This window comes from Ceratotherium simum, chromosome 13 (assembly GCF_057802395.1).
Source record: "Ceratotherium simum simum isolate JZ-2026a chromosome 13, ASM5780239v1, whole genome shotgun sequence".
Lineage (NCBI taxonomy): Eukaryota > Metazoa > Chordata > Mammalia > Perissodactyla > Rhinocerotidae > Ceratotherium > Ceratotherium simum.
Genome location: NC_141912.1, coordinates 10,987,065 through 11,001,787, shown reverse-complemented (window position 1 = coordinate 11,001,787; position 14,723 = coordinate 10,987,065). Strand labels below are relative to the sequence as shown.

General features: G+C 42.6%; 1 protein-coding gene across 4 annotated transcripts in view; it reads left to right on the top strand.

Annotated features, from left to right (window-relative positions):
- NEDD9 (neural precursor cell expressed, developmentally down-regulated 9) overlaps positions 1 to 14,723 on the top strand; it is a 176,071-nt gene that overhangs the window by 121,040 nt on the left and 40,308 nt on the right. The window contains exon 1 of one of the 4 annotated variants that reach the window (XM_087438001.1): positions 3,723 to 3,776. The exons of 1 other annotated variant lie outside the window; for it this stretch is intronic. Coding sequence is in view for 1 of the 3 variants with exons in the window: in XM_004432121.3 (XP_004432178.1) it covers positions 8,053 to 8,064 (12 nt within the window). In the remaining 2 variants the exon portion in view is untranslated. Of the gene's footprint in view, positions 1 to 3,722; positions 3,777 to 7,872; positions 8,065 to 8,121; positions 9,395 to 14,723 lie in introns of those variants that run through there. 2 more of the 4 variants (XM_004432121.3, XM_087438000.1) reach the window with 2 other exon arrangements.

Sequence of the window (14,723 nt, the reverse complement as noted above, 5' to 3'; positions counted from 1 at the left end):
CTAAAGCATGCCATAACTGAACACCTCACAGCAGAGAAGACAGGAGAGAGCCTTTGCCAGGCAGTCTGCACAGCGTTACCAGTAGACTCCGTTTGTTCCGCTGAACTTCATTCCTTAGCCCGGCTGGATACATATAAAGAGTAGAAATGTAAACCTTTGTACCTTTATGAAGATAAATAAACCTAAATCTTTATTATGTGTTTCTAATTTTTCTTATCATTTCACCCCTAAATTAACTCTCCTAAATCCTTCATATCAAGAAAATACTAAATGCTAAAATGGAGCCTCTAAGTGCTTTTCATATTTTACTGGAGTTGAGTGAATTTACTTAACATATAATTTAATCTGTTATGTTTTTTAGTTCTTTGGGGGAAAAAAAGGTAGTAATTAAGTATTCCAAAGTTATAATAACACTATTATATATGTGTACATATAACATCAAAAACTTCACAATTGCACAGTTTTTCAAAAATCAAGTCAAAGTGTTGCCCGCAATCACCCCATCTACCGGTGTCTATCTAAGTTTTACTAACACGTTAGTGACACAGTATTACATGCATTCTTGCATGGCTAATCAAAGACTGAGAGGGGCTAAGACTCTCCATTTTAGCTCTTCACCCTAGGGAAAATTAACCGCCACCTTAAAGAGTGTGGGATGGAAGGCAGAAGGCAGTAGGACATGGGGTGGGGGTGGGGGGGTGGAGATTTTTAAAAGGGCGGTAACAATGACACATTCATAAACGTGGCTGAGTGAAAACGGGTAGTGAGACCTTGTAAAGTCCTCACAGTGTGGGAATCCACATGTCATGCAGTAACGAGAGATTGAGAGGAATCATTTCTAATCTCTGCTGCTTAGAGCTCCACCCCATCCCAGGTGGCTGGTCATTGAGTGAGAATGAGAAAGAAGTCAGGGAGGAACCAAATCAGAAGTAATTCGGGAATCATGAGTCAATAAGCTTTTTTAGTAAACACCACCCTCCTTCTGCAGAAACACATATTTTACAACAACGCTTTCAACAACTCTTTCAGAAAACAGAGTTTATTCCTGGGACGCTGCTGTTAAAAGGGAGGAGGGGAGGTTGGGGTTGGCTGGCCTTCATGAGGTCTCTCCTGCCAAAATATTAGTGGAGGGAAAGTGAATGGAAGCTCCATTCCACAGCACGTGGGGAAGCAAACATTAGAGACTGTTCCTGGAGCTTCTCTCTAATAATAGACTTTCATTCATTCCCAGGGCTTGACCAGCTCAACAGATAAAAGAGGGCTATTGCCTAGAGGGAGAGGTATTCTTTCCCCTGCCTGCTGAAAAGGGACTTATTTTTCCCACGTTGACATCAGTGAAGGCTGGGGGCATGGACAAGACATAGGGCTTTGAGAAGACTAAGATGAGATTGAGTTACCTGTGTAGGTGCAGAAGGGGATACAGCTGAAGAAAACACAGGATCCCCTTCTACGAGTTGCTTAAAAATCACATTGTGGAAAAGAAGCTCTTACTGGTGAAACAGTACAGGGCGATAACGGAGCACTAATTATATACTCCACACACAAAACTGTGTGCAGGATCATATGAGGATCTCTTTTAATGTCTAGATTCCAAGGCCTCACACCAGGCCTGCTGAATCCAACTCAAAGGGGAGAAGCCCGAGCATTCCTAACTGGGGAGTTAGATTTGAGGGAGGTCAGATTTGAGAAGCACTGACCCAGGTGATAAGAGACACAGAACAGAGTTGGGAGGAGATCAACAATGGAGAGATTTTCTAGAAAAGGTTCCATGAAGGGGATGGGGTGCAAACTGGGGAAAAGACGGGAGTTAGGTAAGCAGAGGGATGAAAGGAGGGCAGTCCAGCCTAGAGGGACTACACACATCCAGGCTTGAAAGTACGAGTGAGTAGGGGTGTGTGTGTTTGTATGCACACTATTAGACCTAGTCATGACTAGAGAACAATACCTGTTCCTCAGTTAGGCTTAGTTGAGGGAGGTCAGATTTGAGAAGCACTGACCCAGGTGATGAGAGACACAGAACAGAGTTGGGAGGAGATCAACAATGGAGAGATTTTCTAGAAAAGTTTCCGTGAGGGGATGGGGTGCAAACTGTGGAAAAGACAGGAGTTAGGTAAGCAGAGGGATGAAAGGAGGACAGACCAGGCTAGAGGGACTACACATATCCAGGCTTGAAAGTACGAGTGAGTAGGTGTGTGTGTGTTTGTATGCACACTATTAGCCTTAGTTATTAGCCCTAGTCATGACTCGAGAACAATACCTGTTCCTCAGTTAGGTTTAGTCTCATAGGGTAGAGACGCTGCGTCATTGAAGTGACAAATAACAACAGCTCAGATAAGCTGAAGGCACCTAGAGGAAGCCCGAGGGCAGTATAGGACAGTGGTTAGCGGCACACAGACTCAGCAGCAGAAAGCCTGGGTTCACGTACCAGATCTGCCACTCACCTGCCTGTAACTTTGTGCAAGTTGTAGAACCTCTCCAAGTCTCAATTTTGTTATGTGCAAAATTAGAATACTACAACCTACCTCATAGGGTTGTTATATTAGATGAATATGAAATGAAATAACATCTGTGAATATCTAGCACAGGGCCTGGCAGCTGGGAGGGTTTCAGTCGAGGTGCATGAGTCAGAGGTCATTGAAAGAAATTGAAGGAGACGAGTCTCAATGGCTTGTCTTTGTTTGGGGAGGTTTCTGGAGACTTGTAGAATTGACAAGTTGCTGCCTCATATTATTTTTTGAAATAACTTTGGTATATGTAGATTTTTTTAAAACTGGTATCAGACTAGAAATGGTAAAACATGGTCCTAGCATGGGTATTTCCAGATTGTTTCTCTGAGGATGTGGAAGCATCTACACTTTAGCCTGAACTCAGGGATAGATACGTCTTGCACTATTCTAGAGCATGGCTTGGCAAACTTTTTCTGTGGAGGGCCAGATAATACATTTTTTCAGCTTTGAAGTCTTTACCACCTCTGTTGCAACCACTCAAATCTGCCATCGCAGTTCAAAAGACCACTTGTACATGAACAGGCGTGACTGTGTTCCAATAAAACTTTATTTATAGACACTGAAATTTGAATTTCATATAATTTTCACATCTTATGAAATATGATTCTTCTTTTGATGTTTTTCCAACCATTTAAAAATGTAAAAGCTATTCTTAGCTCGCAGGGTGTATAAAAAGAAGGGACCCTTGGGCCCTGGTTTTTGGACTGACCCCTGTTCCAGAGACACAACTGGCAACAGGCCTTGAGTTGGCTCCGAAAAGGTGCATCTTAGTTCTCCTTCTAATACTTCTAATAGATGTAAACCACACACTGCCCTCAGTCACGGGTTTTCCACATTCCCTTCCTGGGCACGGGGCAGAACCTGAAGATAACACACATTCTTTGAAGTTACGTTTATCCTCTTATTCATTCAGTAAGCGTTTAAGTACCTATGAGGGATAAGCCTGCAGGGGACAGAGTCAAACAAGATAACACCCCATCCCTCTGGAGCTCCGCTTGAAGCTGGGGAAACAGACATAAAAAATCATTATGATACAATGTGGAAGAGCCTTCTAATAGGGCCATGTTTCAAATACAATGGGGGCATAGAAAAAGGAGGGAGGAATTAGTTCTGAAAGGGCGAGGTGGGCAGGGTGGGGGTTGTTGACAAGGAAGCACAAAAGAGTTAGTGTTGGGGCCTGGCTGGACGGAAAAGAGTGAGGAGAGGACATGCTCGGCAGAGGGACTCCACTGTGCGGGATCCGAACGGTGCAAGCGTGTGTTGGATTCGGTGAGTCCACCCGTGTGGCTTGAGTGTGGGATGTGGGGCAGGGGGGTAGTGGGAGATGAGGCCAGAGAAGGAGGGTGGGCTCAGATTATAGTCCCTGCCGAAGTGTGTGAATTGTGTTTTTTAAGGCATTGAAGTGTCCCTAGAGGTTTTTAAACATAGTAGTAATGTGATCAGCTCTGCATGTACTCTAGAAATCAAACAGGTAAGTGATCTGAAATATAGATTAGAGCAGGGAGAGATTTCAGGTGGGGAAACTAAAAAGAATGACTGGAATAAATCAGACAAGAGATACCAAGGCCTGACCTAAAGCACTGATTGTTGTTATGACCCGACCTGGCAGGCCCTGAGCGGGACACCCACCCTCAGAGCAGCAGCTCGTCCTCTCTATGAGGGGCTGGATTAGATGATTCCAGAGGTCGCTTCCTGCCCTTACATGCTCTGACTTGGCCCTTCGCTCTTCGAGAGCAGCCACATTGGTTCCTCCCAAGTTGTGGACAGAAGAATCTTTTCCCTCTTGATGTTTTGCTGTATCCACGCCAGTGCCCAGTGGCAGCTGGAAAATCATTTGAACGGCATCTGATGCCAGCTCCCTTGCTCCTGCCTGCAGGAGTGTCTGGGGAGACAGAGCCCTTGGCAGAAAGCAGACAGGTGGCAAGGTTGACAGGCCAAGAGTGCTGGTGAGCAAGGTTAGGGTCCGAGCCCCAGTGCCCTGGCCCATTTTAGGGGGTATTGGGTGATTCCATAAATCCATCGATGGTGTTTGTATAGCACAGTTTAAACAGTATTTTTGCATCCAAAATCTCAGGTAACAGATGGGGAAGGAGCTGTTTCTCTATTCATTGAGAGAATTTGTGTTTCCCCAAAAGGTTTTGAAGGAAACCTACTAGAAGACACTAATAAAGTGACGACTATCGGCATTATATAAACTGCATTAAGACCAGAGCTCAATATTTTAACTAACAGCCTGCTGCCCTTGAGTGTTTAAACAAAGGGTAAAATCAGAGAGAAACAGATCACAGCACTTGCTGCTCAGAACGCTCCAGTGACTTTCTGTCGCACTCAGGAGAAACTGCCAATGGCTACCACCTACCTCCCTGAGCTTGCCCTCTCCATCCCTCCCCTGACTCTGAGCACCCTGGACTGCTTGCTGTTCTTAAATACACCAAGTTCATTCCTATTCAGGCCCTTTCCATGGGCCCTTTCCAGACTTCCTCTGTCTGGAATGTTCTTTCCCCAGATAACATGAATGGATTCCTCATGTTATTCAGATTTCTGCTTCAATATTACCTCCTTAGAGGAGCTTGCCTGACCACTCTCTCTAAAATAAGAGCCCCCCACCATCCTGGTCTGTTTCTTCTAGCAAATTTTCCCTGCTTAATTTTTCTTCATGGCATTTATCACTCCAAAATTGCATTAAATATTCATTTAATTATTGTCCTCCACTCCTACTAGACCCTGAGCTCTGTGAGGGTAAGAACTTTGTCTGTTGCATCCTCCCCAGCTAGAACAGTACCTGCCATGTGGTGGGTGCTCCACTGAAACTTGTTAAATTAGAAAGTTGCCCTGTGACAGGATGGCACACAGATAAGGGGCTTCCTCCACCTTCTTCTAAATGCCTGCCACACTTACATATACTATCAATAACAGTCTAATCACAATAATAGTTATAATTAATGTAATAATTAAATATTATTTATATATTATAACAATAATGTTATATGATATAGTAATAAAATAACATAAATTTAATATTAAAATAATAAATTGTTGCTTATTATTATTATTAAGGTTTTACTATGTGCCAAGTACCATTAACTTTTATCTATATTACCTCATTTAATCCTCATTATAACTCTAGCAGGCAGGTTTTATTATTCTCTATTTTACACTTTAGGACACCAAAATTAAGAAGTTAAGAAATTTGCTGAGATTCTAACACAGGTTTACCTGACTCCAACACCCTTGTGCTTTTCTTTCTGTAGCTAACAATACGATGACCCAAACCCCCTTGAAATGAATGTCAGGTAGATTTTAAGTGTCTTACTGCACAGGACAGAAGCAGGAAAGCAGGAGGGCCACTTGGTGTGAATTAAGCTTTCTAACTAGAGAATCAAATGACAAAAAGGCCCAGCATATGCTTTGGGAAATGGTTTGAAAGAATTAAAATGGGATGAGAGAGCGTTCACTGCTCAACAGTACCCATCAAACAAACAGAAGGCGGCTTCAGCTGTACTGCTTAAGAAGCCAAAAGTGGCTTGGTGGTTAAGTGCGCGCGCTGCGATGCTGGTGGCCCGGGTTCGGATCCCCGGTGCGCATCGAGGCACCGCTTCTCCGTTCATCCTGAGGCCGAGTCCCACATACAGCAACTAGAAGGATGTGCAGCTACGACATACAACTATCCACTGGGGCTTTGGGGGGAAAAAAAATAAAATAAATAAAATCTTTAAAAAAAAAAAAAAAGCCAAAAGAATGTTATCTAGATCTCCTGGAAGCCACAAGACTCATCCTACAGATGGGCAGGGCTTTGACTTCTCCAGGCAGACACCAAAACAATTTCCTGCAAACTAATGACTCTCCCGTAAGTCTGTGGGACTGCTTAGAAGATCCTTGCAGGGCAATACGCTGCGTGCTTAATTTGTGTTCATAAAGACCTTGCCAAATCACTCAGGCTCATTTTCCTTCTAAGGCTAAATGAGGAAAAGCAAGGCCTCATGGAGGCCCAAACTTGTGTTTCAACCTCATTATGACCACCTGGGGGGTCACGTCTAGGAACCGGTACCACATTAAACTGTGATCTAAACTATGAGCCTTGTGTCTGGAAACCACTTCTGTAGGACAGCGGCTCTCCTGTTCTTTTTGCTTAGATCATAAAAGTAGAGTTTTAATCCACTGGGAATTTGGGAGGAAAAAAGTCAAACTGATTCTGATCCAACTCGGTCAGGAAAAAAATAAGGGCTGATTTTTCCATCCAAGTCGGGTAGTCTGGTTGGAGTCCCTCCCACACAGGGACAGTGTTGTCTGCACTCAACAGGTCTCTGTCCTGAGGCTCAGTGAAAGAGAAGTTTCCTCGACCCGTCTATCCTTCAGAAGAGTTGCTGAAGGTGACCATTTCTGTCCTCTCCTGGGTGACCTCTTTCTCTGTAGAAATCATGAAGCTGAACCAAATGTTCTACGCTTTGCTCGAGAGACTGGTCTTTTTAATCAGGCTCATCAAACAGTGGGCATTTTTTGTTCCCCAGATAATGTGTTGGAGGGGTTAATGGGTCATCTTCAGGAGAGAGGTCAGAAGGAAAAACTGCAGTGTTCAAAGCTGGAGCTAGCAATGCCAGCCATCAAAGAACACAGCACTCAGCAGACAGTGATGATGTATATAGGGCGGGCCCCGGCCAGCCTCATCGAAAAGGTCACATCTAACCTTTATGCTCTACAAAGCCAGAAAAGGTCGCTGACACAACTCCGTGAGGCCCTCGTGAGACGCTGGCCAGGGAAACCCTGGTGCCCGTGCTAGAGAGTTCCTTTTCACTGAGGGAGAATTGTATTCCGGCTCCTTGCGGACGGACGTTGCAAGTACTTTGAACGTTGAAACGAACAAAAAAAAGCAAACAGCCACAAAAAAAGGAGGGGAGGGGAGGGAAGAGAGAAAAAGAGAGAGAGAGACCAGCAGGGGTAGTTAGTAAAAAGGGGCCCGGAGACAGAAAACCTTTTGTTCCCGATTTCGTTTCATGTTGAGACTGTGAGGTGAATGGCTTTGAAATGAAACGGGTTTATGAAGGAGTTGCTAGGTCACAGGAAGCACGACGGTCAGGCTGCTTTGTGAATCTGATTTCTTTAAAACTTAGGTTAACCTTAAAAAGAATTTATCTCCTTTTCCCGGGTTTTGTGAGTGGGGGAAAGTGGAGTAAGGTTCGGGACGGTTCCCCACTTTGTTTTATTTTCCACGCTGTCTGATAATGTAAAAAGAAATGATCACATTACAAGCTCTTTGTCAGTTTTCAGAAGTTGAGGTGGGCGGGGCGGCCGTATTACCTTGGCCCTCTAGCCAATGGAGGGCGGTATGCAAATGCAGCCCGTGATCCGCCTGCCTCGATCTAAACAGTGAGCTCAGAGGCTTCGCGAGGGTAGCTGTGCCGGAGCTTGGCGAGCTGTGGCTGACAAACCCGCTGCAGCCCGGGCCCTTTCTTACTTTTATTTAGCGCTGCGCTCAATGGGGCGGACACGCTAGTGCTTAATGCATTCTAACTAGTGTAGGAAAACAGCTCAATTCACCGCTGCCGAGATGAAGTATAAGGTAAGAAAGTGCCTTGCACATCAGGTTTCCGTGTGTGTGTGTGTGTGTGTCTGTGTCCCACTGTGACAACTCCTTTGCGGGGACTCCTGTGCCCCAAAGGGTGCTGAAATGAGTCTGTCACTGAGGTTGGCATACAAGCAGGCAGGCAGAGACCCAGTCTCTAAGAGCCACACCAGGAGTTGACAGCACACCCGGGTCCGTCTCCTCTGAAAGTTTTGCGGAATTAGCCTTAGAGGCGGTCTACAGCAGCCACTGCAGATCAGAGGGTGTCTGACTTGAAGCGGAGCACACATTAGCTCACGTCTCCGCGGCTCCCCCAGGCCTGGCCTCCGCTGTCCCGGGGGCCGTAATAAGAGAGGAATCCGAACTGCTGAGTGTCACAGACGGGCTCTTAAAGCAGTTTTCAGCCTTTGCTTTAAGCGTTTGGTTTGGGAAGCAGTTTGCCATATGTACTTTTGGTGAGAGAAATTAAAAGCCCCTGGTATTATTATACAGCTGATGATAGAGAATTTTGACACCCTTAAATGATGTTGGATGTAAGGACAAATGAGTATTTGCCATTTCTTGAAAACACTTTTACTGGCGTTTGAATGGACTGAGGGTCCGAGGGCTACAGCAAGCTTATTGTCCCTGAAGCTTACAGTGTCATGATACTCGGCAGCATTATTTTCCCATGCATTTTGCACCATTGTGTGTGTGTTTATTCTTGGTAAAAGGATTGTAACTTGCTCAGCATGTCCCGTTTGAAGTTGCCGTCATCTAACCAGGCAAGCAGCTTCCAGAGACACTGTACGGAAGCAGATTGCAACGAACTGGGCGTGAACATTCCTTGGAGGATGAATACTTCTGTTCTAGAATAGACCCCGAGTCCTAGTGCTTTTAAACATACGTAAAATGAATTTTGGCAAGGTGGCTATGCTTTTGGATCGACAGTTTGTGTTTGTATTGACTTTCAGGATGGTGCTAGCTGGGAGCTACTTTGTTTTCTTTCTGAATTATCTAGCTTCTGGCCAATCCTTTTTAATGTGAGGTTGTAAATACTTGGTTCTGGCTGATTGCCACTGGCTAAGCTCAGTGATAAATCTTTTGTTCAGAAGCTATAAATCTTGTTCAAAAGCTCTAAATCTAAATGTCGAAAGTCTTTATTGTAACGCATGAGTGATAGTTCTTGAAAAGGTTACAACTGTCTGAAGACACACGTATCGGTTATCACTGTACTATCAGCTTTCCATTATCTGTCTCAATAGGAGAGATCAGAGGAATGGATCATCCTGAAGATTCTTAATATTTTTGACTTTAGGATGCAACCAGAAACAAATCCTTCTACCTGGTAGGAAAGTTCTCTTTCTTGAAGTGGTTCACCTGTATTTTATTGAGAACAGTGATAGGATCAGATCTTATTTGGCCTCCACTGACTCTTTGCCCCTCCTCTCCTTATGGCTGAATGCCTTTAGTTTCATAAACACCGGCATGCAGGGAAAAAAAGAGAAAATATGTTCCTACATTTATTATTGGAAAGTATAAATGGCTGAAATGAACATTGAGTGCTGCAATCTAGAAAGTGACAAAGTCTAAAGTCACTTATTCAGTGACCTCATCATGATTAGTTTAACGGAAAGAAAACATCATGGCTATTGACTGTGTAAGTTGCGATTGGCATTCATGGAGAAAACCTGCCTCTTTGCTGGGTCTTACCAGTGTTGAACACCCTGCCAAGTGATGTGAATATATGATTTTTATTAGCTTGTGGACACCTTCACCAGCAAAAATATTGACTTCAACTGACCAAATGACAGATTGACACCTTGTGGTGATTATAAAATGAACCAATAGCTGAAGCAATCTACTTTCCCTTCTTATAAAGCCTACTTTCTCTCTAGTGAATAATGGAGAACTTTATTTCAGGAGAGGATTTTGTAATTTTAAGTGGAGGAGGTGACACAACAATAGAGAAGTGATAAAATTTCTTTTTTTTTTTATTGATTTTTTTTTTTTTTTTTTTTTTTTATTTTTTGTTTATTGCAGTAACATTGGTTTATAACATTGCAAAATTTCAGGTGTACATCATTGTACTTCTATTTCTGCATAGATTACATCATGTTCACCACCAAAATACTAATTACAACCCATCACCACACACATGTACCCAATTATCCCTTTCACCCTCCTCCCTCCCCCCCTCCCCTCTGGTAACCACCAATCCAATCTCTGTCCCTATGTGTTTGTTTATTGTTGTTATTATCTACTACTTACTGAAGGAAATCATACGGTATTTGACCTTCTCCCTCTGACTTATTTATTGATGTTTTAATAGTTTTTAACACTGTGAAATTTTGGGTTGTACATTTTGGTTCATCCATCACCATATATATGACTCCCTTCACCCCTTGTGCCCACCCCCCACCCCCATTGCCCCTGGTAACCACAATACAGTTTTCTCTGTCCATGTGTTGGCTTATATTCCACATATGAGTGAGATCATACAGTGTTTGTCTTTCTCCTTCTGGCTTACTTCACTTAACATAATACCCTCCAGGCCCATCCATGTTGTTACAAATGGGACGATTTTGTCTTTTTTTATGGCTGAGTAGTATTCCATTGTATATATATACCACATTTTCTTGATCCAGTTGTCAGGCGAGGGACACTTAGGTTGCTTCTGCTTCTTGGCTATAGTGAATAATGCTGCAATGAACATAGGGGTGCATAAGCCTCTTTGGATTGTTGATTTCAGGTTCGTTGGATAGATTCCCAGTAGTGGGATGGCTGGGTCATAGGGCATCTCTATTTTTAATTCTTTGAGGAATCTCCATCCCGTTTTCCATAGAGGCTGCACCAGTTTGCATTCCCACCAGCTGTGTATGAGGGTTCCTGTTTCTCCACATCCTCTCCAACATTTGTTGTTTTTTGTCTTGGTGATTATAGCCATTCTAACGGGCGTGAGGTGATATCTTAGTGCTGTTTTGATTTGCATTTCCCTGATGATTAATGATGTTGAACATCTTTTCATGTGCCTATTGGCCATTTATATATCTTCTTTGGAGAAGTGTCTATTCATTTCCTCTGCCCATTTTTTGATCGGGTTGTTTGTTTTTTTGTTGTTCAGTTGTGTGAGTTCTTTATATATTATGGAGATCAACCCCTTGTCAGATGTATGTTTTGCAAATATTCTCTCCCAGCTGGTGGGTTGTCTGTTCATCTTGATTCTAGTTTCGTTTGTCTTATAGAAGCTCTTGTGATAAAATTTCTTACGACTTACTGGGACAGTACAGAATTTTCCTATTTAACTCTCCCAATAGCTCTACGAGGTGGGTATTATTATACTCAGCTTCAAATGTGGAAATTGTGGCACAGAGAGGCTAAGCAATTTATACAAAGCTGCACAGCTAAAAAGTAGTGGAGCTGGGATTTGAGCCAAGGCGATCTGCTTCCAGAACTCGTGACTTTAAACCACTATTAAAGGCAGAGAAAGAACCATCTGTGACCTCCCTAAAATGTGTGACTGGTGTTTTCTTCTCCCAGGAAAATTAAAACTCTATTTCATCCCAAGTATTCCTACAGGATAGATTCTTATTTTTTTTTTTTAGACAGTAACTCTACAAAGCAAAGTGAAATGCACATTTGGCAGTTATTTGTTTAACTTTGAGCCACTTAGGTAGTAAAACCAGATAATTATTAGATTATAAAATCCTAGAGTCAGGAATTGTCTTTTAAACACTGCGTTGCTCTATACACTATAAATTTAGCACAGTCAGACTTAAAAATGTTCACTGAGAGATTTATAATCCAGCCACTAGAAGATTCTTTTTAAACCAGATTATCTGGTTTGGCTACTTCAGGGATCATAATAGAGAACAACCAAACCTCCACTCATTTTCCCCTTACACACAGCTCCAGGTCAGCCAACTACGTATTTACAATAATCTGGAGAACTGTGGAATGCCAGCTATTACTTCGGTAAACTTTTTTGGTTAGCACATATCTGGTCTATTTTTATTTCATTGTATGTTTTTTTATTTGTTCATAGGAAGGCTGCAGTCACTCTCATACGTACTTAATGTTCCATTTCTCTTAAAAGGATCCAATCTGAGGTTCTGTGCTAGTCAATTATGGGGGCTTCATTTATTAAGAGTTTTTCACAAGCTCCTCTGAATACACGCAGCATGTTCTGAAATAGGGGGAGAGGCCACTGAAATAGGGAGAGCCACTGCCTGGACAGCAGTGGCTTACTCAGTGAAGGCTCTCCTCCTGAGGGTCTGGAGGTGGCTTGTTGCTGCTGTCTGCCAGGAGGGCGATTGAACGGTGCGTGCACAGCTGTGTTTGTGCAGAGGCCCGAGACCCCGCCCACTTTGTGCAGGCCCAGGCCTGGTCAGTGCTCAGCAGGCACTGCCTGTCTGCTCTCTAATATCTGAGCAGCTTTGTGGCTTTACCAAATTTCTGAATCTTGTGTGCCTACATTAAAATTCTAAATTATTTATCTGGTCTACCATTCAGCAAATTCATTCTTAAATGTTTTGATTGAAAAAAAATTACAGATGAAATTTATAATCCAAATGAGAAAATGACATTCTGAAATTTAGATTCCTGTGTTCTGGCTGAATGTGGGCTAGGTTGGTTGGGGAAATAAGAAAGCGTGTACTATTAAAGCTTTTGAGGGGACTTTGAAACGATTTTTATTTTCTCAAGCTAGCCTGAGAAGAAATGATTGCGGGTCTTTGATTTAGTCAATATGGTCGTTGATGACCTATGTAATTCGCAATTCTTTCCTCATTCTGACATTGTGGTTTCAAATTCTTTTTTCTCTTCTAATGATTTGTTGCATTCGATCCAAATTAAAGACTCCTGCCCCCTCCTTTTTAAATCTTACGTGAGATTTATGAATTTAAAAGCACCAAAAGATGCTTTGAAATATATTAACTTAATTATTTATGTATTTATTTATTGAGAAGACCCATTTTCGGAGCTAAATGACTTACCTGCACAGAGATGAAAGTCTTTGTAGAACTGAAGGTGTTCTGATAACACCAAATGTAGCAAGTTGCACAGTGTGCAACATACCAAGGATTCCTTTAGCATCCTTTCCTTGCTGGAATATACATCAGTCTTCTCAGAATTCATCAGTGGCTTCCTGTCTGCCCCCCCCCCACAGACTTCTGAAAACAACTTCCTCTCTACTCTTCAAGCCCCTTTGCAAATTCCCTCCCCTTTTGTGCCTTATGACCTCATCGTCTCTTATTTTCTCATTCAAGCATTCCTTAGGCTTCTCTGATACCAGACTTGTGTAGGGCTCGCCTCCCCCACCCACACAGACCTGACGCTCTTAAAGCCCACCCTGTACCCCCTTCTCTCCTCTCTCTTGACTCTGCTGTGGGTAATCTTGGTGCCTTGCTGCTCCTGTTCATTTGCCCCTGTCTCTTTGTGCTTACGTGACCTGGTTAGTCTGTCACTCCCCACAAGTCAAGTCTCCTATTGCATCCATTCTATAAAACAATCAAAAGCCTAAACCTTTGTCTCCTTGACTGTCCTATGACCCCTACGATAGGCTGAATGTTTGTCACCTCTGCCCCACTCTGTTAGCACTGCCTTACTCATTAACGCCTTTCAATCAAATCGCTATCTAAATGAACCTGTAACTCACATAGGTTGCCCACCGGGCTGCCCAGTTTTAAGTAAGCCCCCTTGAATACGAGAGACCCACCCTTTATTTGTATGTAGAGGCAGATTGACAGACAAGTCCTTGAATGAAAAGTGTGATCTAGGATCTGTTATGGCCTTGAGGGGGCAGGGCCTTCGCCTTAAATGTTCTTGTAGTAGAGACAAGATAGAGGGTGGGCTTTAGAGAAAGGCATTTCTGTTTCTTGTGACTTAATGCTCTGTAAACTTAGGCAAGTGAAGCTCTTTGAGCCTCAGTTTTCTTATCTGTAAAATAGGGATAATAACTCCCTCGTACTGTTATTCTAAGGCCTACAAAAGATAAGGTATGAATGTAAAGTACTTACCCTGGCTCCTGGCACATAGTAAGTAGACAGTGCTAGCCGGCCCCAGCTCTCCTTATGTAGCAGATGCTCAATAGATGTTGAAAGAATGGTGTGGACTCAAGACTTGATGACAGTATTATGTCAAAATCCCAGTTACCAGGTTAAGAAGGTTGAGTATTGTTTAGTATTCCATAGGCCTCGGTGTGTTTTGTAGAAATGCACATGTCAGACATAGGGACTTCACAGCATAGCTATGTGCCCACTTGCTAATATATTAAGGACTTGGTATCTTCATTGTTATTAATACAATTTGATATTCTTGAAAGTACAGGACCTTGTTCATAGTAAGTACTCAATAGATATTGAACTGAAGGTTGAATTACATAAAATACTTCTACAAATAGCCATTAAAAAGAGTCTGAACGCTGAATGGCATAGTGGAAAGAACATGAGTTTTGAAATCCCACTTTTGTTACTTTCTAACAGTAAAATTTTAGGCAAGCTACTTTGGACCTCTGTTTCCTCATTTATAAAATGGGAGTAATAATATCTGTCTTATCAGCCAGTTGTAAGGATATATATATGAAAATCATCAGTTTCTAGCACATAGTAGGCATTTAAAATGGCAGCCATTATATGATGCATTATAAGATATATATCTATATACACATATATAGATAT